Here is a 23,543-nt window from a genome sequence, read left to right as displayed (position 1 = left end):
AGACAAGTAGCCACTTTCAAGAAGTTGGAAGGATTTTCCGTTGTCAGAAATTGATTTTAAAAGAAAAAAAATTACATTTTCTAAAAGGCAGATGCTTGTTTTGGTTCATTTCTTCTGGAAATTGATAGATATTATTTTTTTCCAATGCAGCCAAAAAAAATTTTGTTGAAATACTCAGTTATATTACAAAGAGGGAATACTTGCTGCTTTCTGGCCTACCCAATATTTGTCAATATGAACTGTATCAAGGATCAGGGAGTAGAAAAAAATAACATAATTTTACTTGTGTTTAAAATAGTTCCTTCTTCCACCTAAGCTAATTCCATCAACAAAAGTATTCATCTCTTCACTTCTGAAATAAGGTTCTGAAATAATGTCTGTCTGACAGATTCTCACTCTCATTGAGATCAACACAGAGATAAACTGCTGCTTTCATCCACTTCATAAAATCACAAAATACATAACCTGAATTTTTAAGTGTGTACTCAATAATTTTTTTAATCTCAACATTTACTTCTATTGCTCTGGACACAAGATGGGGGGAAAAGTGCATGTTACTTCTATATATTTCGATCTTGTTCTTTTTTAAGTGTTCAATAGAGAACAGATTTTGAATTCCATTTTCTTCTGTTGTTCAAAATTTTATGATAGGCATTTAGGTAGAGTTGAAGAGAAGAAGGAATTGAGCCTCTAACCATTGTATTTAACAACTGTCAAACATAAAGTCACAGATGGGGGCTGTTGTATGCATCTCTGTGAACAAAAAAAGCTTGGTCCAGAAAATAATCTTGATTACAACAATCCTTAGGCAAGAGAATGATTATTTTATTTGCAACTAATTAGAGCTTTGTTGTCATTGCACTTGCCTTTTGAATGTTGGTTGCTGGACACCAGATAAAATGTTTTTCATGTTTATAGGTTCATTCAAAAATTCATTCAAAACAAAACAAAGCCCCATAATATTTAAGGAAGAAAACCTATTTATTTCACATGTTTGGGAAGAGTAATCACAAAGAAAGCAAAAGGGCTGTGTAAGAAGCAGGATCTGCCAGCAAAAATAAGACCCTAATTCTTCATCACAGCCCCAGTGAAAACAGTTTTGAAATGGGTCAGCTGATACCTTAAATAGCAGTTTTCTGCCAATCTCCCAAAGTCTTTGTTTTAGTCTCAGTAGCAGCAAAACTCTGTCACTGGGAGGAGTCTGTTAGGCACAAGAAAGCTAATGTTCATTAATAAATATGCATTCCCCTTCAAGGGTTAGTTCTGCTCGTGCTTTCTGATGCAAGTGAGAGTTGGTGACCCATGAAGAGATGACTGGTGGGATCTTTCCTCTCAGGTTGTGCTTCCCAAAGGAAGCTTTCCCTTATACAGAGATTCAAACCTTCACCTCTTTCTCTGGACAGCAATGGAACCTCTGTGGGGTTGTGCAGGTCGGGGTAGAGAGGACCTAGCTGACAGAACCACTACATACCCCTAACAGAGGACAAAATAAAATTATTGAAATAAAATTTTAATACATAAATATATAAACAAAACAATAAAAAACCCAAAACCAACAAACATAATGAAAACCCCACTGAATATATATATTACAGAAAATAAAAAGGAAAACAAACAAACTAAAAACTACAACTCCTCTTTTTCATGCTGCAGGTGTTTTCAGGTCTCAAGTTTTTGAGTCACGTCTATTTCAGCAGCCCTCCTGTCTCCACACCTATATCTCAGTCCGATCCCCTTCCTTGGTCTCATTCCACCGCATTTTCTTCAAATTTTCTCCCCCCTTTCCTTGCATTTTCCCCTTACCCTTACCAAATTTTCACCTTTTTGCTCAATTTTTTATTTGGGCCCTGGCTGATCCAGAGGGACCCTCCACAGACACACCACCGCATTTCCCAATGATTTTTGGAAGTTTCAAGTATCTCTTAAAAATAAGAAAGTCTCCTTAAGTTTCAGATTTTACTCTGATTTTGATTTTTTTTTTCCTTGCAAAGCACAGACAGGGACAGTGGCGTGGCTGAACTTGTTCTCTCTCCCGCGTCACTGCCGCGTGCCTTATCGTTCCTAACACTATTTTGCCTGCTTGTTCGGATGTTGCCGCGTTTCTTGTCCCCCACCCCGAGGCAGTGGGGACGGCGGTGTGGGATCCCCGAGGACGCATTAGGATGCGGGATGCTCGCGTACCGGATGAGGAGTTCCCGCAGGGCGCCGCCAGGGGGCGGCAGCGCCGCAGAACATCCGCCGCTCCCCGCGTCCCGCCCGATCTCCCCGGGCCGCGCACGCCGCTTCCGAGGGATCGCCGTTGGCTCTGCCCCGGGCCCGGCACTGCCGCGCTCACCTACCGGCGGCGAGGGGTGACTCTCACTGAGCGGAGAGGGGCCTGCCCCTCGCTCCGTCTCTGTCCGTCTTACCGTCTGTCCTTCCGTTCCGGGGAGAGTGCCCCACTTTACCTCCGCAGGTTGGTTTCTTTGACCTTTATTTTAGTAACTATGCAAATTATTATTATTATTAATTATCATAGTTATAGTGGTAATAACACCAGATATAGTGTCATATACCATTTGGGGGGAGGTTATTTTATCTCCCCCCGCACCAGACGGGTAAGTTTCATGCATCGATCCGCACAGGGCAGCTTGAAAACCAGGCAGAAACAATTACATCGTGATGAAAGCACGATATTAACCCAGCCGGAGGGGATGGGAGGTGGAGAAATATGGTTTTTGGAGTGGTTTTCCCTAATGCTGCAGTTTTTACTTAGTGAAGTTCGCTGGCTGTGGCGGCGTGGACATGGGGTCCTGGTGACAGCTAGGAAGCAGGTGAGGTCTCCATTATCCAGCAGAAAGTCTGCTCTGGATCGTGCTGAATCCTGGCAAGCCATAGCAAAGAGAGATTTCCCTGCTGTGGGGGGTGTGTCCCTGCGTTCTGCTCTCCATCTCGTCCCTGCTTTGGACAATCTGCCCATGAGGTAAAGGTTGTTTTTTCTGGAAGCAGGAGCAAAGAAGCAACGTACAGCTTGTGTCTGGGGAGAAGCTGTCCCCTCAGGACGAGTGTGTTTCCTCATCCATCAGGGATTGTGCCTGGGGGGAAGCTGTCCTCTCAGGACGAGTGTGTTTCCTCATCCGTCAGGGACTGTGCCTGGAAACTCTTCTTCAAAGTCGCTTTGCGTCTGGTGACTTAAGTCCTTCCTTCTCATTAGCATCTACCCTTAACACACAGATGCAGAGGCTTGTGTGCTGTGTGCTGCAGGTTACCGGGGTGCCTGCCGACACATAAAAACACCTAATCCATGAGGTGGAGTGTGACACCTACATGAGGGTTTCAAGTTTGCTCCTACACACAGTTGAATCCCAACTCCTGGTGGATGCCAGGTCACAGGTCCACGATCACTGGGGGTTGAACTACTCCTTAAGATAATTTCCAATCCCTCGGTCTTTAGCGAGTGTAGTTGTTCATATAGGCATCCAAAAAAAAACAAACAAAAAAAACCAAACAAAAAAAACCCACAAAAACAAAAAACAACAACAACCGGGGTGGAGGGAAGAAAATTTATCCTTTTGTTTCTACAGTTCTTTTCTTTGGGAAAATCATCCCCTTTAATCATGTGTGGAAAACATACATGCAAACCAAAAAAAAAAAAAAAAAATAGTAACTGAGGCAATTCATATCGCTTTTTGTTTTCCTCCAGTGGAAGTAATGATCCCAGCCCTTATGTTCCTCACATAGCTGTTTGGGATGAGCCTATCCGTACCTTCCTAGCAGGGAGACTCCCACCCCGGTTTTGAGGTCGGGCAGGATCACTTCTCCTTCCCCACGCACACAGAAACCAGGAAGCTATCACTGTGTCCCTCCCGGGACGTCCCCCCTGGGGGCGTCCCGCGTCCTAATGCCGGACTTCCCGCTCATAGAATCACAGAATCTTAGAATCACGGAATAACAGGATCATAGGATGGGTTTGGGTTGGACTGCAGTGGGAGTGGGATCTTATCCTATTTTAAGCACTTCAAATAAAACATGCCAAGCCAAAGCATGTTCAGAACTTCTCGTTTCATTACTTAAGCACATTTTCATAACAACATTCTGCTCAGAGTTTGAAAATAAAAAAAAAAAAAAAGAAAAAAAGGACGCCATTTCCACAGAAAACTTTCTATCCTCGTTTCTGAGAGATGGTCAGTTCTCCACCAGAAAGTGTCCCCTCCCCATAACAGAAGTTTTGGCTGAGTAGCAGTTGCAGGACTGGAGTCTACTTTGAGCTGTTCAAATAACTAAAGCAAAAACATTACATTTAATACTTACCATGCATTTGAAGCAACTGTGTCTGGGGTGGAGGAGCACAAGTGTGTCCTGTTTAAAGTAGAACTCTCTTCATGAAGTGCCACAGACCGAGCATCCTGATTCCGGTTCTTGTTGCCCGCCCGGACAGTTTTCAGAATGTCCTACTTTTATGGTTAGAAATCCAGTTGTGCTATTCGCGATGAGAATTTGAGGATAGAAAACCATTAGAGGAAAGCTGGAAATAGAACTAAGTATTTCCCTTGACCAGAATCATTAAGAAGGATTTTAAGTGCTTGATCTCCTATTGTATGGTTTCGGGGTCTTAACAAGACTTTTTCATCTGATAATTATGTTCTGTACAGCTGCATGGCTGGAACACTAATAAATTTGGAAATAAACTAGTTTAACTTCAGCAGATTTCCTGCCCCTTTAAAACCCCTTGAAAAAACCCAATACCTTGCCTTTACCTGCCATATATCTACACATAAGTTAACAAGAGATAAATTTAAGAGCTACGTTTTAAAACAGCCACACACCCTTGTAACTTAAACAACTGAGCCAAATTCTTACTCTTTAAAAATCTGATGCACGGATTTAAATGGCTTTAGAACCAATCTGATGATTTCCTATCTAACAATCTGCTTTTTATCCCTCCTGAATTCTTAGAGTTCAATAGCAGTTCATGCCTGGGGCTGACCTGCCCAGAAAGAACTTAGGGGATTTCTGAAGACAAAAGCAATTTTCATTAATCCCTACCCCACCACAAAAAAAAAAAAAAAAAAAAAAAAAAAAAAAAAAAAAAAAAAAAAAAACCAAAAAAAACAAAAACCCCAACAAAAAAAACCAAAAACAAAAACCCCGAAGCAAAACAACAACAACAGAATTAAAAAAAAAAAAAAAAAACAACAAACCACAACCCCAACCCAAATAAGGCATGCAGAGTTTCCAAAAACATGCAGAGAGACGAAAAACAATGGTCCATACAAGAAAGTTAGGACATGTAATTAACAGCAGTAACGATAAACTGGGCAAGGGAAAAAAAACCAAAACACCAACCACGCTAATTCGGAGGTTTCCTTCTTTTTCATCAGCTTCAGGTAGTGCAACATTAAAGCAAGGATAATGCCAACTCTTTGCATTGTGAAATGAAGTCAGCTCTAATATGTTTTAAGTTTTGTTGTGAAAAAAAGGAAAATCTTTCTGCACTCGTTCGAATGAATAACATCATTCAAGGATTTTATTGATTTAATGTAAGTAATAAGAATTCCAATTCCAGTGGTCTGGCTTAGCTGTTTCTGTTATATTAATAACTTTATATAAAACCATAATCGGTAGAAACTAAAGACAATTTTATATGATACTTAAAGTATTTTTTCTGTTTATGCTATATTTATTTTCATATTAGAAGAATCTGAGTTTTAATATATTGTAATTCTTAGTCATTTAATTCAGTATCATTAACACAACTTCTCGCTACATTTTTTGGGTTTTGGGGTACAGTATATATAAGGTATAAACATCCAGAAATGTGTTGACAAATATCCCTGTTGGCCTATTTTCACTCTGTTTAACAAAACTTGCAAAACCCCACAGAAGCCACAGTCTGGCTGATGCACTGTGCTCCAAATAGCTGTATGGCAAGTAATACGTGTCGTCATTGGCATTACCGAGGGAAGAAGGCTTGGAATGATGCCATCCTGGTATGCAAATAGCGCACAAATCGTGGAGGATGTCGCAGTCACAACCGTGGGGAGGTACCCCCCCAGTACCGATGCCAACAATTTTGGGTAAAGTTTTGGGAGAATAGGGCCAGATGAAGGTCCGGCTAAGGAATTGCAAGGGCTGTCGGTATACCTGCAGCAGTGAAAGTTTCGAGGGGGTCTGGATCCAAATACTCCGACCTCAGACACCGATGTGGCAGAGAGGGGCAGCTGCCGCTCATTGGCTCCCTGTGCCCCAGGGTGCCGGGCACAGCCGGCTCTTCAGCAGCGACGCGCAGCAATGTTCTTCAGGGGCCCGCTGCTCTCCTGGGGGGATGGCCGACAGCAGAGCCCACCTTCCCCAAGAAGATTCTTCCCCACGCTTTCTGTCTCCTCCAGCCCCGCCGCCACCCTCCGCTTGCAGAGGCCTCTTAAATTTACCATCGGCCTCAGTAGGAATAGTACTGTTAATAACGACAACTAGGGGCGGCGCCGGGGGCGATGCATGGCGCGGGGAGGGGCATACCCCACCCCAGCAGCCAACGCACCCAAGCCCCGACAGCCTCGGCGTGGGACGCGAGCAGCCTCCGACACCTCTCTCCCTCTCTTGGCCCAATCTCGAGAAACCCCTGAGGCCCACAGTCTAAGCCCCGACTCCTCACCATGCCTGGCGGGGAGTCTCAAGGAAAGCACCCTCTAAAGACGTTTCCCCGCTGCCGATAGCTGCGTGTCTTGGGGGTGGGGGGAGAACGGGGGAGGTAAGCGAGTGGGAAATACCGGGGCAAAGGGGAGGAGTGAGCCACGCCGCAGTCCGGTGTGGGCCAGCCTTCGTGGTCGCCCTCCTCTCTCCAAAAGCAACCTGCCCCTCCTTCCCCCTGTGGCTTCTTCCTTTCTTCCCGCCCGTCTGAGAGGGACTGGTCTGGAGAAGCCTCTCCAGACGTCCCTGCGAATGACGGTACTCGGCGGGCGGCTGTGGAACGGAGGCCGAGCGGTGAGTACCGGAATGGGGAGCCCCTGGTGAAGAATGTCGGGGGAGCTCGGAGCGCTCCGGCAGTGCCGTGTCACCACGAGGCGGGAAAAGTGTGTCCGGGGTTGAGGGCGAGGGGGGGACACCCTCCTGTTCCCCGTCCCCTCTCAGATCTCCCTGAGTCTGCCTTCCGAAATAACGCGCGATGGGAAAAGTTGGGGTCTGGGCCGAATGGAAAGAGAGGGACGATCCAGGAAGGCATCCCTTCCGGGCGGAGGGATTTCCCTGCGCCGCAGTCCTTCTCTCCTTAACATCCTCCTGCCCCTTAATTTCTTGTCGTCTGTGACAAATCTTATTCACGAGAAGGGAAGCTATTGGATTTCAAACCTGATCAGCTGATACGGGCCCATGGTCCTCGTTAAACACACGCGCGGGAGTCCGTGGCGTATCTACACCACATTGCGTCCTGAGTATCGCACCGCACAGGAATGGGGGGTTAGCGAGCGGAGACAGGCCGTCCAGTGTCCTTCGGGATGAAATCAAAATCAATGCTGCTGGAACGAGGTGGTGGGCGCATTCCAGTGACTGTTCGGGGTGTGCCGATCTGTACCAGAAAAGGATGGGGCACAGTAAGGGGACAAGGTACAAGTTTGGGTACAGGTCCGTCTTGTCCCGCTCAGCGTCCTCTTGGGGGTGAAAAAGGGGATCTGATATCCTATAAGGGTCGAGGGAGGTATGGTTACAGCCCTGCATCCCACTTTAAAACTGTGTTCTCCCGCCAGACCTCCACAGCTCCCGCAGTGTGGCAACAGAACAGCAGTCTGGCATCACGCTAGCTCTGTGTCTAGATTCCCCTGTTGCTACTGAAAAGATGGAGGAGAAAACAGGAGAAGAAGTGGGCTGTCATGGCAAGGGGCTTTGCGTCTCTGCCCTGGACGATGTCCCGTGTGTGGGACAGGCTGCTCGATAAGCTCTCCTCCCCATACTCGGTTCGGGGGATGCGCTGGGAGAGCTCCGAAAGTTTTGTCAACAGGAGTATAAGCATCCAAACTGCGAGGTTTTAATGAGGATGCTGGTGCTCCGGCAGTATTGGAATCGGCGCCAGCAGCACTGTCCGTCTGTGCCTCCATTCGTCTGCAAGGCACGGCACAGTCGGAAGACGCGGTGACGCCAGTAGGGGAGAGGGATGAGGACGGTGATATATTGCTCAGGGCAAAAATGAGTGAGAACCGTCGTTTTGGTGTCAAAACAGCCATAGCAGTTTGAGGTGTTACCAGAACAGAAGGACAACGCCCTTCACAGAAGGACAAACGGACAAACGCCACCACCACATCTTCTTCCCTAGAACCTCTACAGCCCGTCTGTTCTGCCGTTGCTTTTAATCTTTATTTTACCACGGCCCGGAGTGAAAGCGGTGCTCAGATAATCTGCTCGCTCCTTTGGCTGAGATGCCTATGCTAAGAAAAACAACTCGAAATTGTTACCCTATTGACGGGCGGAGAAATTTACACTCGGGTTTTACTATGTGGTAGATGTAGCAGAGTTTTGTGTATTTCCCTCCGTGTGCATCGCTGGTACCGATCAGCACATGCAGCACGGCAGCTGAAACACGTGAACGGAAGACGCGTCTCGCGTGATTTTGCAAATGCATTTAGCAGCGACGCTGCTTTTAAATTTAAATATTTTATGGACATAAGCCCAAAGCGCCCACTGGGAAAAAATAAAAAAATAATACCACCAAACAACTAAAAAGAAACACCAACACACACACAACATATCATATTCTTATATTTTTTCTGAAATCATTTCCTGGAGATGCAGAAGAAACGTCCTATGAGAGACAGGTTACTCTTCTGTCTATCCGCAGCCTGTTGAGATATGAGAAAACCACAAATTCGTAAGAGGAGATGTGGAAAGTCAATCAAAAAAAGAAGAACCTGAAAAAGAAGGGGCGGTTAATCCAATCAACCACCACCTCTAACTTCCCCGGAGTACATCTTTTCCCTGACATCCTACTGCGTTTAGAGCATTTCCCCGCCATTCTCTCGCTGAAGAATTACATTTCTGTAACATCAAACCTTTCGTTTTCATTACTTTTATTAAAAAGAACAAGGGAGAATCGAGGGAAGATAAAATCCTGCTACGATCAGCTAACAAGAACTTCCGAGAAAAAGGTATTTCCACGCAACACCGGTACAAATTCAACAAGGAACGGGGGGCCATTCTGCAAGGAGGAATACTAAAATGTTGTTGTTCCCTGAGATATTGCAGCTCCGTCCCCCTGCGTATCGTAAGCCCAACTTCTCTTCAAATAGACACCCACAGACCGACACAATATTTTGATCGCGGCAAACAACACGCGAAGCGCGGTGTAAGGAGGGGAAGGAGGCGACAGTTACCACACCCCACGCCCTCTGGGGAAGGAGGGGCGAGTTACCACACCTCACGCTCTCTGGCGACTGAGAAGTAGAGATGGAACAGAGAGCCGAGAATGTTGCCTGTCACCCGAGGGATGCTCTACTTGCGGAGCATGCTTCTTCTCGCTTTTTAAAATTATTATTTTTTTAAATTTTGTTGGGGCAGAGTTCATACACGGCGGCCAGGGGTATCAGTAGGACAGCACTGGAAGGGCACGTCCTGGACAGTATCAGTAGGGTATCAGTAGGACAGCAGGATATCAGTAGGACAGCGCTGGAGACGAACTGCACCGGGAGGTGACGCTATTCCCCCGCCGCCGAGGAGGATGAGGTGTGCGGGGCTCGGGGCAGCCGGGATGGGCAGCCGCGGGCCCTGGGCGGGACCGATCCCACGGAGGAACTGAATGTCCTCCTGCCTCCTTCCCGCCTTTTCTACCCTCTCAGAAGTGGAGTCCGGCCTGCCCAGGCATTGTACACTGGCCGGGGAGGGAGAGGTAAACATGAACCTGCAGACTGAATTTAAAATCAAATCAAAACATAGCAAGGCCATGAAACAGGGAAAAAAAAAAAAAAAAAAAAAAAAAAAAAAAAAAAAAAAAAAAAAAAAAAACCAGGAAAAAAAAATCTTATTCACTCCCCTGCCACATTCGTGGGAAACAGAAATAACAGAATAACAGTGCATTCCAAACCTTGTCTTTCTGATGAGTTATTTTACACCTAGGTATAAGCTGAATACTCAAATAAAAGAAAAGAAACGACATCGAGAAAATTTGGTTCATTCCTCTTCAGCCCATGCCACAAGCCAAAACAATGCCTTGCACGGAGTCGACTGCTCTGGCCCATCATCCCTGGCTGGAGCTGAAGTTGGCATTCTGCATGCTCGCAAAACACACCCATCAAAGAGTTTAGTATACTTCAACCTCTGAAAACCTTAACATTTAGTGATCACATGAATTCTGGATGAAAGAAACACAACTTCCATCCCCTCTTCTTCTGCTCCTCTTGATTTCTGCCTTTGTACCTCTAATAAGGAGACATGTTCTTAACCGCAAAAAAAGGGTCATTGGCTTTTTATTATTATTTCCAGAGGAGGTACACAGTGAGGATGTATACGTACTGAAAGCTTTTGTTTAAAAAAAATAGATTTGAGTGTGTGTGTGTGTGTGTGTGTGTGTGTGTGTGTGTGCGTGCGTGTGTGTGTGCAAAGATAAAACGCTAAATTCTGGGTTTTTTTCTCGTACGGGAAAAAAAATCGTCATGCCAAATGACTTCAATTATTTCACCAAATATCTGGTTTACGTTCTACATTTTTTCATTTCAATATTTCAGTCTTGCAGGGGAAACAAGAAAGTAAAAACAAAAGGGAAAGTAAAGAGAAGAGAAAAAGAAAAAATGAGAAAATACAGTACCTGCACCTTCACTTTTCTAAAAAATAATGCTTATGTGTAGAACAATATGCAGTTTGGATTATTTACAAATAGTATAAGAAGACAGGGATGAAAAAAAGTGGGAGAAAATTGAAGTGTCTGGGTTTAGAGAAGGATAGGTATTGAAAGCACTGATGGGGAGGGAAAAAAGGAATGATAGGGGAAAATGAATGAGAATATGGAGAAAAGTATTTATTTCAGGCATTTATTATTTACAACCCAGCAATCTGTCTCATGCAGCGGCCACTCCAAATCAGAGTATTATTAGTGCTGTTATATATTAATTTGTTTATCTATCCTTGGAAATCCAAGAAATCGCCAACTTCGGTGGCATTTCAGTCACCCTGGATGATCCGTACAGATGCGCAGCGGAACATAGGCACCACTGGTTTTAGAGGTAAATCCTGATATTAGGCCGATATTGGGCAATGTGTATGCGGGGTGGCTGAGGAGGGGTGGGGGCTGTGTTTATGCTACTCTACCCGTCATGTTTAAGTGTCAAGTGTCTGGGATCTGAGGGAACACGTAGCTCTCCCCATGATGCCCGTGACCCGGCGGAGGCGCAGGCAGGGCGAGGAAGGGGTGCGCTGACACCCCTCCAGCCCCAGGGCTGATACAAAAGAGACCGCTGTGATTCGCGAGGCCGCCGTGCAGTAAAGCGGGGCGAGGAGGGGAAAGGAGGGGGAGGAAAGCTATGAGGCGGACTCCCGGCATCATGGCGGAATTTAGTCCGGGAGCGGAGGCGGCGGCTACCCCCGTCCTGTCGGGGCTGGAGCGAGGCGCGGAGTAAGCCACCATGGGGTGCGAGGGACGATGTGGGATGCGCTACAGGGACGGAAAGACGGACAGACCCACGCTCACTTTTGCCCGCCTCCCCGCACACGCTAACGCGACTCCGCAAGGGAGCGACAGCTGCACGTGCGCTCACGTGTGCTTATTATAAGAAGGAGATGGGCGAGGGATGGGTTGCGTCCGCGGGCCGGGAATCCCCGGCACCCGCTCTAGGTAAAAATGTGTAGAAATGGTGCTTTCTTAATGGATTGCTGCTATGGTAAGGTAAGAGCTAATCTGATGGATGACCGTGTCGATTTCCGTTTTGGGAGAGTATTAATTTTTTACACGTTTTACGTGTAGGCACATGACTGTTTTTTACTGGGTGACATGTCAGCGTAGGGCTTGTAAAACTGGAGCGAGGAGTAGCGCTGGAAATAACTTTAGAAACGACAAAGAAGTAAAAGATACTTGTGATGAAACGGGCACAGAATAAGAGACACTCCAACCTTTATTTTAAAAAATACATACACAGTAGTCTTTGGGGAGGGCTAACTTTTGCCCGATATGTCCATTCAGATAAGTCATCAATAATCTACGCATGCAATTGAGCTTTTGAAAAAGAAAATAAAATACTATGCATGGGCTTTTTTTTTTTTTTTTTTTTTTTTGCCTTTTTTTTTTTAGTGGAATAACTTTTTTTGTTTAAAAACAACATTCCTGGACTTTAAAAAGAACATTCATGGACTAAAAAACCAGCACAATCTTTTGGTTTTACTATTTAAACTACTCTCTTTTCATTACACGTTAAGGTAAACTGAAATGTGCTACCTGTGATTGTCACATAATTCAAGGCCGATGGATTTTCAGATAAAGCAGGTGTAAGTCTAGAAGCAGTATTTTAAAAAATAATCTAAACGCTCTTTCTGAGAAGGATTAGGTGCTGGATTCAAATATGCACATGTTAGAAACCATATGTCACACATTTAATAATGCAGCACCTAAGACAGAAATTACAAAATGTCTTCCTCGGAGAAAGCTCTCCATACCTCGCTCTGCATATTTTAAGAAAGAATTTTGAAATAAAATTTTTCTGCAATAAAGGCAGATACAAGTGCACTTAGAGGGCGTAAAACAGCAATGAAATCTTTTAAATACATTTAAATTGCCCCCAGAACACCTCTTATCTATATTGCTTTATACCTTAAAATGGGACAGAAGAGGAGTGGTTTGTTGGTGATTTCTAGATCTTGGTTTTCTTAATATGAATTTACTTAGACAATCAATTTCCAGTCTCCAGCTAGCAGTGTGAAAACTGAGCAGGGTAGTAAGACCCTCAAGTCTTTTTAATGTCCAGTAAACATCTTGTGCGCTTTGATTTGTATAACTAGCACTGTTCATTAACTGTAATCTTATACAGAATAGAAGCATGGAGGAAACTGGATATAAAGACACATACACTGCAGAGTCTCACCAAAACACGGGGAAATAGGAGAGAGGTGCGGGAAAGGACAAGTGTATCTAAAGAAATAGAAAGGAAGGAGCAAAGGACAAGTGGTAGGCTGCAATTTTCAGTAAATCAAAAACAGTGCAAATATACCTTACATATGCATCAGTATTAAAAGTAACACACGCTGGAGCCAACAGGAGCAAGAGGAGGAGAAGAGAATGGCGCAACAGTGGATCTCGGCTCACACACAGCGGCCGCCCGCGCCCATACGGGCTCTTCTACGCGCCGCAGCCCGGACCCGATCGCTCATTTCGGGGATGTTTGTTTTGTTGATAATGATGATGATATTTGGAAGAAAAGGGAAGGCCCCGCTAATTCCCGCCGATTAGGATCTTCGCAAATAGGGTCGATCGCTCCCAGAACCCGCGGTCTCTTCTCCGAATAGGGGGATTTGTATATTCTTTTATTTTCTTTTTTCTTTTTTTTTTTTAATGCCCTGCTTTCGTTAATGCATGTAAGTGTGGACGGATATGCAGAATGCTTTCAGTTGACGTCAACAGACGCGACCTCTCCGCTAAGCATTGAACGTGAAGAGGGGATGGGGGAACTCGGGGCGAGGGCGCAGTCCCACTCTACGCCATGAAATGAGCTCTAGCAGCAGGAGCAGTTCTGCCCAGCCTAGAGCTTGACTCCAAAAGTAAGCCGACCTCATCGCAGCACTGCAGAGTCCGTCCAGCCTTTTCTATCTTTTTTCTTTCAATTTTTTGTTATGTATATATATAGATATACATAGATATAGATATAGCTATATATAGTAGTAATAGTAGTAATAGTAGTAGTAGTTGTAGTAGTAGTGGTGGTGGTGGTATTTGGACGTTATTTGCTGCTTCTTTTCATCAGGAGACGAGCGGAAATTAGAAACTTCCAAGCAATTTTAAAAGGTAATAAGAAAATTCCCCTCTTCCTACCCAAAGCGTTGCATGACAGAGGAACGTTGAGCCGGTGAGGGCGTAGCATTCCTCCGGACGCTGCTCTGTTGTGCATCGCAGGTACTGGGCTCGAAGAGAGGAAGTGGGGGAAGACAGGCTGGCGGCCGAAGGAGTGGGGTAATCTTCATCTCGGGTCGCAACCGCTGCCTGTCTGATCTGCAAGTCCAAGGCGCTCTCACGGCTTTGCAGTGATGCTTTCTCACTCCATCGGGAGGAGACGCCGTGTAAACGGGGATTCGGTGAACTACCCATACCGTACTGGCGAGGAGTAGGTCAGAGCATTCTGTCCTCCTCTTTCCCTTCCCTCACTCCTTTTGGAGACTCTGCGGTGCGTCGTGATGTTTGGGAGAACTTCAACTTCCCAGGGTACTTCAGACGGCGAAGAGCCAGGTTGAGATGTAGCAGTGGCTTAGAAACGAGTGGTGTTCTCTGTGAGGACCAGGGTTTCTCTCCTTTTCTGCTGACATTGTTTATGCTTTTTTAGCTTTCTATGAGCTGTTCCAGAGTATCTCTGTGGACCTCGACACAGCCGTTCCTACGGCTGCACACCGCATACTCACTCACTGCTTCTCCCTTCAAGCATCTCAACTAAACTTAAATGCTCTCTCCAGGAAGCGGAAACGTGAGTGTGTTTCTGACCAGGGGATCCGTGTCGACTCTTACTTTTTTTTTTTTTTTTTTTCGTGCAGCCGGGCACTCGTGCTGAATTCCCTCGGTTCGCTCGGGGCTGTCGTTTGGATCCTCACAGAGCTCTCTCTGTGTCCGCCAGGTCTCCGAAGGCTGTGCCGGCAGGGAATACCTGTCTGCCCGGGGCTGCTGCGGGGCTCTCCACGTGGAAATATTCCGCAGAAGTCTGCGGCTGGGAACGGCAGAGCGCCTTCCCTCTCCCTGGAGCCGAGCGCCGCGGGGTACAGACGCCTGTATCTAGAAATATTTATATGGATGGATGCATACATATCCATACACACACATGTGTCTGTGTAGAGGCATCGGTAGGGTGTATATATGTGTATGTATGTATTTAGTATTTTTTTAGCGTCATCCCCCCACCCCCTTCCCCCGCCAACCCCCATCGCTCGCAGCCCCCTCCCCTCCGAGGGGCACCGTGTATACACGTGTTTGGTATATCCGACCCAAAGTGAGGAGCCAGCAGGACATCGCCCCCCCTCAGTTACACCCCACACGCACAGAGGCTAGAGCAGGGACGAGCCGTCCTGTCATCCCCTCGCCCTGCATACCTCCCTCTATTCCTCCCTCCTCCATCTCTCCCTCCACCCCTCCCTCACTGCACACCTCCCGTTCCGGCGCTAACCCAAACTTCTTCCCGCAGGCCCCCGCCCCCCGCACCCTAAAACCTAGGTGGGGCTTTTCTGGGGTTTTCATGCTGTTCTCAAACCCGGAGAGATGGATGAGAGGGCGCAGAAGGAAACGGCAGTGCTTTAGGACATCCTCCTCCCAGTGACGAGAGTACACGCTACAAGTTCACCTGACCACCTGACAACAGGAATGGGAAGAGTGTTTTTTGTTAACACCATGATTTTTCCTGTTTGTTTTTTGGGAGTTTGGGGGGGGGGGGGTGGTGTTACCTGCTGTTGACTGGTTGCTTGGTTTTGACAGGAGCTGCACAAAATATCAGTGCCTCCCAAAATCAAGACTCAAATGAAACCATTCTTCAGAAGTTAACTGGAGGAAAACACCCTCGACCTTTTGCTTCACTTTTTTTTTTAACTCGACCTTTTGCTTCACTTTTTTTTTTCTTTTTTTTCTTTTTTTTTTTTTTATGTTTCCCAAGAAATGCAAGCTTTCCTTCTTCTCTAGGATAAAAAGTACTCATTGCCCTTCTCTGCACCAGACATTTCTAATTTGTTCTATTGTCAGAACGGGACTATGAGAGATTTTGGTGCTAATTCATTATTTCTGACAACGCATAGGAACTGAACGCATATAGTAGGAACTGAAAAAGACCGTGGCAATGGATGAAGAACAATAGGGCTTCAGTTCATCAGCAACAAAAGCGTTGGAGAAATTGGCTGAATTTCGGAGGACTTCCTCCTCAGCAGAGAGGCTGGACTAGATCTTGGTCAAACCCCCCAAAAAACTTGCAGAATCTCACATACAATAGTTCACTTTCTACTCTGGGGCGTAGGAAACAGTGTGGAAAAATAAAAAAAAAATAATGGCAAACCCAAGCCAACTTTCTCCATTTCTCTCCCGTTTTCATGGATGGAAGATTTTAAACTATTTTGGAGTTGTTGGAACAAGAACAACACCGTGGATCTAAGGGACACTTTTAAATAGGGAGGAAGAAGGGAAACACATGAATTTCTGAACACCTGAAAGAGCTTTTTCTGCTCCTAGGGGCCTTGGCCATGGGAATTTTTGTTTGCCACCAGAGGCTCAACTCACCCCCTACATGTGGGGTAAAATCATTCCCTGATAAAGGCGAAGATAATGTAAGTACTGCAGTGTTTGTGTATGTGTGTGTGTATCCTGAATTCCCTGCAAAATTTGGATGCTGAACTCCCGACAGATGCAGATTTTCCGGGTAGCCTCCTCGGGTAGCCAGAGCGGGTCGCTCGGCATAGATCTGGCTGCCTTCTCCCACTCTCGGCGAGGGACATTTGACTAACAAGGCAGGATTCGTGACTAGACACAGTGGCTTACACCGGTGAGCCGATTTTGTGTGTCTGATGCTAAACCTGTTGGTCGTGGGACTGTATTTAGTTGCAGGAAATGTTAATTATCTAGCAGACTGCCAGCAGATGCCGAGCAGCTGTGGCTTCTCAGGGAGTTTTTTTGCAGTGCCTGGTTACCCTTGGAAGATGTGCATGCACAAGAACAAACACTCACAGAGTTGAATAGCAGTTCAAAAACCACATGAACAAACAAACAAAACCCCCACAAAACGGGGGGAAGGGGGGGGAGGGGCAAGAAATGCAGGGGGAAAGAAAAAAGAAGGGGAGAGGAAAGAAGATAAGTCAGAGGCATATCTTGCAGCTGGTCAGGGTGTAAAGGATTGCTCACAGCAATTAGTCCATCCGCTACCTCCCACACAGTAGGTCACTCGAAGCAAGCGACCATCACTTTTCGGGTTTTCCAAAATCCATCCCTGCCAAAACGGCTCTGCTCAGCATAGGAACACACCTGGCAAGGGAATGTCTGGGACAGGACAGTTACAATGAAGTTGCAGGAGGGCCAGTGGAGAGCGGCCTGGCCGCTCATCCAGGGCCAGGGGTGCCCCTCTGCATCCTCCTATCCTTTCCAACAAAACAATGTCATCCCTCAACAACGGTGGTCCACTCGTGTCTGTTGAACAGGTGAAACTGCCTCATCACAACACCTAAGAACAGCATTGCTGCCTTAGCAGCAGGAAACAACAACAACAACAATAACAACAACCACAACAGCAACAACAACAACAACAACATAAATACTAATACTAATACAAATATTGCTAATAATAATTTTTTGGTAAGGCTGTTGTGATCGATATAATGCGATGAAAACTGGCAACTTACATTGTATTTGTTTACCCCGTGGCCCTTGAGAAGCTTGCAGAGCTGTAAAAAGAGACTATGCCTTCCTAGTAATTCTGGTTTCAGGACATCATCAGTCAGGAATGTGTGGGAAATTTGGCAGGAAAAGGCTGGTATAATATATTTTGTGTGTTTTGAGCTAAAGGCTAGGTGGAGCCTCCAACCTTTATTAAGTAACTGGCTGCTTATAGTACAAAAATTCCAGATCTACCTCTACAGTTTTCATCCCAGATCTGCCTCTATAATTTTCACCCCTTCTGTTCAGCAGCCCCAAATAATATTTTAAACCTTTTATTTTTAAGTGTAATTCTCCAGAAATAACAATGCAGTTAAAAATTCACATATTATATTATTCATACTATTATTAATACTACCATTATTTCTGGTAAGTATTGATTATTGTCTTTAACCCTGCAGATACAGGAGTATATCACTCATATCTGTTTTGTGCCATCTTAAATCATCTGCAGGAAATGTGGCTAGTTTTTTCCACCTTTAATCTAGGGTCAAGCATTTTAGTGATTTATCTAATAACCCCAAAAGTTAATATATTCAGCACCTTCTAATCACATAGATTTATCCATTCATATATATTTCTGGAACAAGATGTTTAAATTATAATCCTTTGCTTTTTAGGGGGCTATTTTTCAGGTTTAAACAACTCAGACAGAACACAGGTAGTTACAGTTGCAACAAGAAATGGTAATTTTTGTTTGTTTGTTTTTTGTTTAATAAAAGTCAGATGATATCATATACATTACTGACAGAATACATATCCTTTAATGGCACATGGTTTCCACATTTTACATGTGTGTTTGGGGGTTTGATTTTTTTTTCTGTGACTTTGAATTCTTGATACTCTGACTTTTCTTATTTCTGAATTTGTATTTGTAGTAGATACACTACTACATTGTATTTGCATACTTTATGTTCAATGTAAGAGAAGTATAACCTTCAGTAAAATGAAAGTGTGGTTACAAAAGAAATTATATGCCACCTTCATTTGAAGATGAGGCAGTTGAGTGACTTACCTGGATGGGAGAAAAGGGATGCTGCTCTGCAGAGAAAAATGGCTTGGACTGTACTGGCATGCTGCAATGTTTACCATGACTTTTGTCATAATTTAGTGCAAAAAGGGAGTTTATGCAACACTATACCCTTCTTATGTACATCACAACAGTTTAAGTGGGGTTCCTGTGTCTCCTCTCAAAGAAGGTGGGGTTGCTGGAGATAGGATGGGGGTCTGATTGCAATAATTAGAGAATCATAAGCATTCCTCTTTAAAGTCACTAGAGATGGTTTGCTCTTAAGAAATCCATACAGGATTTCTTCTTTACATCACAGCCATCTGGAGACCTATTAAAAGATTAGAAAACAAGCATGACAATCTACAAGCCATTAGCAGGAATTTGCTAGGGAGCTAGAAGGAAAAGGTCAGTGTTTTGTATCCCATAACTTCCAATAGGCAGGTATTTCTACAGTGACTTTGGAATAAGTAAGTTTTATACAATTATGTAAACTGGAAGAGAGTGGGCAGTGTTAACAGCTGCTTTTGACAATCCAGATGATGTTTTGGGCAGAATTTTCACAACTGTGCTTTGTTTAAACTTTCGACATGCTAGCAACAGTCCAGTTTTAGAAAAGTGCTTTACAACTCCTGAATATATTTTTGTATTCAGAATAAACAAATAGTTAAACTCATGATGATGTTGAGGCTATTGATGTCCCAGAGCTAGAAAATGTAATTGGTAATAAGACTAATGAACAACTGGGTGATAACCACCACATTGGCTCTTTTGATGTGCTTAGACTTCAATGATTAATCAACCAAATATGTCAGGTGTATTGCAGTTATTTCCCAAGTTAGTGTGTGAGTGAGGCCATGAACAGAAAGCTTGGTGTTTTAGAGATATGCTTTATCTCTTTGAAAAAATGCCAATTTACAATAACATACCTTGCATTTAAATCTGGTGGTGTGACAGCTGGTGACATGCATGCACTTAACATATACATATGTTAATATGGATTATATATACACATATGTATATATGCACTTGTACGTAAGCATAGATGCACACACACACACACAAATACATGAGGATCACTTGTAATTTCATGCCTCTGACTGAAAGCATTTAATGCATAAGCTCACAAGCCTGTCCTGTGCAACACATGCTTGATCACCAACAAAACTGCCCCTAGTTATTGCCACAAAAATATATTTTGCCTATCTTCCAACCCAGAAAAACTCATATAAACTCATTAGAATTTTGTATAATAATCAAAGTGATCATGTGCCTCTGGTTGCTTCAGATATCTGATTTAGTTGTCCCTGTTGTGCATGAACAGTCCAAGAGACAATGAAGCAGCTCATTAAGACATAATGCAGCATTATAAAAATTCTAACCATTTTCTGCCAGGTTCTAAATTTTCATCAAAGAACACTGCCACAAGTAGGTCTTATGTATCCTGGGTAAAAAAACACTGGTTTTTTTGGTTTTTTTCCTGGTGGCAAAAAAACCCAGTCCATACCAGGATATCTAATACCTGTTTAAAACAGAAGTGCTTAGCTTCAAAGTCTTAGAATCTGAAAACACAAGTAAATTGGTAATGTCCCTGTAGGATTCAGATTTAGCAGTTAGTAGATTAGGGATGTCTGTGTGCTACTTCTTGGTGGCAGTATTAATTTTGGGCCGTGTCTTACAAATGGGATTTTTCCCCTCATTTTCATGTTTCCGTGATTGCAGTTACAATGGGCTTGTTGATACAGTTGTTGTTTAACGTGTAACCCGTGTAACATACACCCGCATATATATTTTAACTGTTAACAAACACATAGACACATGCACCTAGACTGACACATGTATGTATAGCTCCCCTGTGTCCACACAAGGGGACACAAGCTTTATCACACAAGCAAGCTCTGTAGCCAACATAGAGCATCAACGACTTCAGTTTAACCCCCTACATTAAAAAAAAAATCGACCTAAAAATAGCAATGTATGTAAGTGCAGATTAATTTACAAACAAATGCACTTAAATGCTGTGTGACCTATAGACTGTGATTGTACTTAGACACTGTTTTATTTTGCAGCTTAGAAGAGCAGCAGCATGAATTTTAACCTCGTATTCACAGAATCACAGAATCACAGAATTTTTAGGTTGGAAGAAACCTTTAAGATCATCGAGTCCAACCCATGTCCTAACACCTCAACTAGATCATGGCACCAAGTGCCACATCCAGTCTTTTTTTAAACACATCCAGTGATGGTGACTCCACCACCTCCCTGGGCAGATGATTCCAGTATTTGACCACTCTTTCTGTGAAAAACTTCCTCCTTAATTCTAGCCTGTATCTCCCTTGGCGCAGCTTGAGACTGTGTCCTCTTGTTCTGTTTGTTGTTCCTTTAGGAGTTCTGAGCAGTCTATAGTCTGTCTGTAATGATTTTTTTTTTAATGTATCTTATACTGAACACAGCACACAAGACCTGTTGAAGTGCATTTATTAATTTCAACAGTAAATATGGTAGATCACAGTGAGAAGGTTCATTTTATCACATGTACTCAAGAGACCTTTAATGTTTGCACTTGAGAAAATTCTATACAAATTATATTGTTAAATAATTCAAAGTACGATGTTCTTTTAGCAGGGGACTGGGGGGTGGGGGGGGGGGGGAGGAAGAGCTGAGTAAAACTCTACATAACACATCAAGACTTTATCGGTTCCATGAGTAACATCAGCATGAGTTCTTTTCTCTTAGCATGAGGTCAATAAAAAAATACGATAAATCTGCTGTTTTATTAAGGTGTTTCGTCAGATGATGTATGGTCTTAGTAAATATTGCTGCAATGTTCACCTGTGTTGCATTCTAACACAGACACAGAAACACACACAGGCTGGAAGGGAGCGGGGGCTGGGAAGAAGGGCGGAGAGAGGTTAAAGAGGCTACAGAATACGCTGAGCCTGCTGCTCGCAGCTTCCCGCACAGACAGGCAGAGGAGAACGCCTCGCACGGCCGCCCCGCTGTAAATACCTGAATCACGATGGGCGCGAAGCACGACAGAGATGCGGAGTAAAAATAAATAAAAATGCACACACCTTTTCTCCCCAAAGCAACTAACCAACCAAAAAAAAAAAAAAATCCCTCATAGACAAGGACAGGGCAAATTGTCAATGTAATTACATATCGACTCATTGCGTAGCACAGCCCCTCTCCCAGCTTTCAAGCGCAAGGCCCAGCTCCCTGCCGCGGCATCCCTCCTCACCAGCGAGGGCTGCCCAAAGACAAGCGCAGCAGCGCTCCCTGGGGTCGGACAGTCTGCTTACCGTCCCCGGGTAGAGTCCTCTCTCCCAGCCTCTGGATGTTAGAGCGGTCTGTGCTGCAGAGGAGGAGAAAGGTAACGGCGGCGGGCGGATCCTCCGCACCAGGGAGGCGGAGGCGGCGATGCTGGAGGCGAGACCGGACTCGGTCCCTGAGCCGGCCGCTGGTGGCTCATGCATATCAATAGCCGTGTGTACTCGAGGTTTCTTATGACATCATCATTATCTTGGTTTCCTGCCGTCCAGGACCTCTGACCTTGCCGGGCTGGCCCGCATTTTGGCACTGAAAACCCTCTTTTTCTCCTTCTTTCAGACCGGGAGCAGCAGCAGTCAGCAAGACCGCCGTCTTCTTCTCCCCAGCTTTAGGACCTCCGAGAAAGGGCGAATTTCCCCCCCCTCTAAAATACACACACAGGCAAGATATTTACAATCAAGTTGCCACCACTTGGCAAAGAGCTCTATGATGTGCACAATCTAAGGGGATCAGGAGCCGCATCCTCGAATCATCTAGTTACTTCCTACTGAAATGGATTTTCCCCACCTTCTTGTTCCTCCTTACACTGCACTGGAAATTGCTGAGAGCTTTTCATCTTTATAGAGGCGAAGTAGTCTTTCGTGAAAATGAAGCGATTTACAATGCAAATAGGGGCCTGAAAAGGAATGGATGCTCCTCTCTCTTAACGCAGCTTGACGCAACTTAATAGCTGGTTTTGTTTTTTGGTATTAAGAGATGAATTGATGGCTACCCTTGCCGAAAATTACTGGCGGAAACAAAAAATTTGGAATAAACTTTGAAGGCAAGAGGTCGTTTTGTAGCTGCACATACATACTGAAATACTTATATAAAAGGATGACATTTTAAAGCAGAGCTAGTGCTCATGGAGGAAACAATACTTTTGTCAGAAAGAATCTGAATTATAGCAAGAACAAAAAAAAATTCTGAGGGAAGTGAGTTGTTATCTTTGGTTATCTAGCTGTATGAGTGTTTTGGTCTTCATAAAGCTAGATAACCGAAAGTAAAAACTCCTTCAAGATCATCGTACAGTGTGTAAAAGTGAAAGACTGCTGCGAGAGACAGTAAAAATCGAAAAGGGTCAGGAATGCTTATTGAATCTAACACTTTTACAGCTAAAGGTGAGACTGAAGAAAGTGAAATGGCATTCTTATTCCAGAATATGAAGTTGTCGCATGGCACAGAATGGACATTCACCCGCTGCAGAGAGAACATGGTACTGATGGTAAACAATGTATGTGCAATTATTGCTGTTGAATAAATAAATAAAGAGAAACCAAGATCAGTCAGCGTTAAACCACACTAAGATGATTTTTTTTCTATTAGAAACCTAATGCTGAGTTTCATTTTGCAAAGTGATTCATTGCAATGAAATGGCCTTAAAAATAAAGGTGGTAGTTGGTGATGAGGACGATGGTGGTGCTGATGATACAGAGCTGACTACTGAACTGAGGGGGAAAAAAACCCACAAATACAACAAAAAAAGAGCAACAAACCAACCCAAAACCTGTCGGTGTGTATCTGAGAAAAAAAAAACATTGAGGTTAATTTCAAATCATGTGAAAGCAGGCTTTCAGAAAAAGTTTACACCAAAGTGCAGACAAGCTTAATAATTCATATCTACTTAGAACTCGGCAGAGTTGCATAAAGATGGAGAAAAAAAGTAATGGCCGATTTTTATTC

At 44.3% G+C, this 23,543-nt stretch overlaps 1 protein-coding gene across 19 annotated transcripts; it reads left to right on the top strand.

Annotated features, from left to right (window-relative positions):
• Window positions 1-1,114: 1,114 nt before the first annotated feature.
• On the top strand, window positions 1,115-23,157 carry LOC119695630. 19 transcript variants are annotated; one of them, XR_005255299.1, is made up of 4 exons: window positions 8,795-13,698; window positions 13,902-13,942; window positions 14,051-14,612; window positions 14,760-16,455. XR_005255299.1 is itself a non-coding variant. In XM_038124518.1 (3 exons), exons 1-3 carry the CDS (start codon window positions 2,163-2,165, stop codon window positions 15,340-15,342), a joined length of 534 nt encoding a protein of 177 aa, XP_037980446.1. In that variant the 5' UTR covers window positions 1,115-2,162; the 3' UTR covers window positions 15,343-16,164. The 19 variants fall into 19 exon arrangements, 5 of the variants coding, with proteins under 5 accessions (XP_037980446.1, XP_037980445.1, XP_037980444.1 ...); XR_005255293.1 differs by lacking the exons at window positions 8,795-13,698; window positions 13,902-13,942; window positions 14,051-14,612 and adding exons at window positions 1,115-2,455; window positions 22,161-23,157 and having other exon boundaries at window positions 14,680-16,443; XM_038124518.1 differs by lacking the exons at window positions 8,795-13,698; window positions 13,902-13,942; window positions 14,051-14,612 and adding an exon at window positions 1,115-2,455 and having other exon boundaries at window positions 14,680-14,898; window positions 15,321-16,164.
• Window positions 23,158-23,543: the final 386 nt, after the last annotated feature.

This window comes from Motacilla alba, chromosome Z, assembly GCF_015832195.1.
Source record: "Motacilla alba alba isolate MOTALB_02 chromosome Z, Motacilla_alba_V1.0_pri, whole genome shotgun sequence".
Classification (NCBI taxonomy): Eukaryota; Metazoa; Chordata; class Aves; order Passeriformes; family Motacillidae; genus Motacilla; species Motacilla alba.
The sequence above is the reverse complement of the archived record's forward strand: the minus strand, read 5'-3'. Positions and strand labels throughout refer to the sequence as shown.